The sequence below is a fragment of the Bison bison genome, unplaced genomic scaffold (genome assembly GCF_000754665.1).
Source record: "Bison bison bison isolate TAMUID 2011002044 unplaced genomic scaffold, Bison_UMD1.0 scf7180017864360, whole genome shotgun sequence".
Classification (NCBI taxonomy): Eukaryota; Metazoa; Chordata; class Mammalia; order Artiodactyla; family Bovidae; genus Bison; species Bison bison.
This window is the reverse complement of record NW_011494932.1, coordinates 256,222-257,295: the sequence shown is the minus strand read 5'-3', so window position 1 is coordinate 257,295 and position 1,074 is coordinate 256,222. Positions and strand designations below refer to the sequence as shown.

Below are 1,074 nucleotides of genomic sequence, written 5' to 3'. Positions count from 1 at the left end.
AACATGTCATTTCTCAGTGCTCTAGCTGATGTTCTGAATTTCTTAAATGTGAGTTTTAGTTGCATTTATACATGGGGGGGGTGGTTCCTCTGAACCATCATTAAGTTTCTTTATAGAGTCCTTTTTTTCATAATGCTCTAAAATTTTAAAGCCCCTATCAAAGGTATCAGCACCAGAACACATCCATTAGGCACGAGACAGAGAAGACAGACAGTTGGAAAGCCTTCCTCCCCATCTGGGCTGAGACACTCAGTGCACAGGTCTGTCTTCTCCCTTCCATGTCTCAGCATCTCCTCTAATCCTCTGCACAGAGCTTTATCCAGGAACACAAAAGAGCCATTAAATAAGTCTTGCCCACGCCCATTAAATAAGAACATTAGAGCAGAAGCTTCTAGAGTGACACATCCCAGCCAGCTTCTAAAAACTCAGCCACCTCTCCACTGGACCTAATGCCAAAGATCCTAACACTTGTCTCTGTCAAGTCATGATCACCAACCAAAGCCACAAAGCTCACCATAGAACCAGCTAGAAAGAACATAGAATACATGCAATAGTTGACTTTGTTAAACAGAGAACAAGAGGTTCCTCTTCAAAACAGTACCCCTTTCAGAGCCTCACCTTGGTGTTTTCATACTTTTCAGAGGAGGGATGATAAGGTGGAACAGACCAGCTATATGGAGAATCATCACTATGATTGGAAGATATGCCTTGGGGGGGAAAAGGAAAAGTCATTAAATACAGCATAGCGAGTCCCTCAATGCCCTCCCCACCCAAAATGTACACTTTGCACACAACTGGGGAAGGGCCAACCCCCTCTTCTGGCCTCAGTCTCCTCATGTATAAGATTAGGAGCTAGGCCAGATGACAATAAGTCCCCACAAGAGCTGTCCCTCTGGGCTTCTTCCTGAGCGCTGGACCTGGCCCGGAAGAGCTCTCACTGGCACCTCTCCCCACCCAACGAGGAAGGCAGCAGAGGCACGGGCACAACCAGGGATGGCTAGGCCAGGGGAGGTTCCATGAAGGGGGTGCCTTGTTGGATGCCAACCAGACAGGAAGCGAGGGGAATGGGACTTG

At 47.5% G+C, this 1,074-nt stretch overlaps 1 protein-coding gene across 1 annotated transcript in view; it reads right to left on the bottom strand.

The window, feature by feature from the left end:
* The window catches only part of IDS (iduronate 2-sulfatase), a gene marked incomplete at its 5' end in the record, with an annotated part of 19,156 nt that overhangs the window by 15,229 nt on the left and 2,853 nt on the right, over nucleotides 1-1,074 (bottom strand). The window contains 1 exon segment of the mRNA XM_010855225.1: nucleotides 619-707. Coding sequence (XP_010853527.1) covers nucleotides 619-707 — 89 coding nt within the window.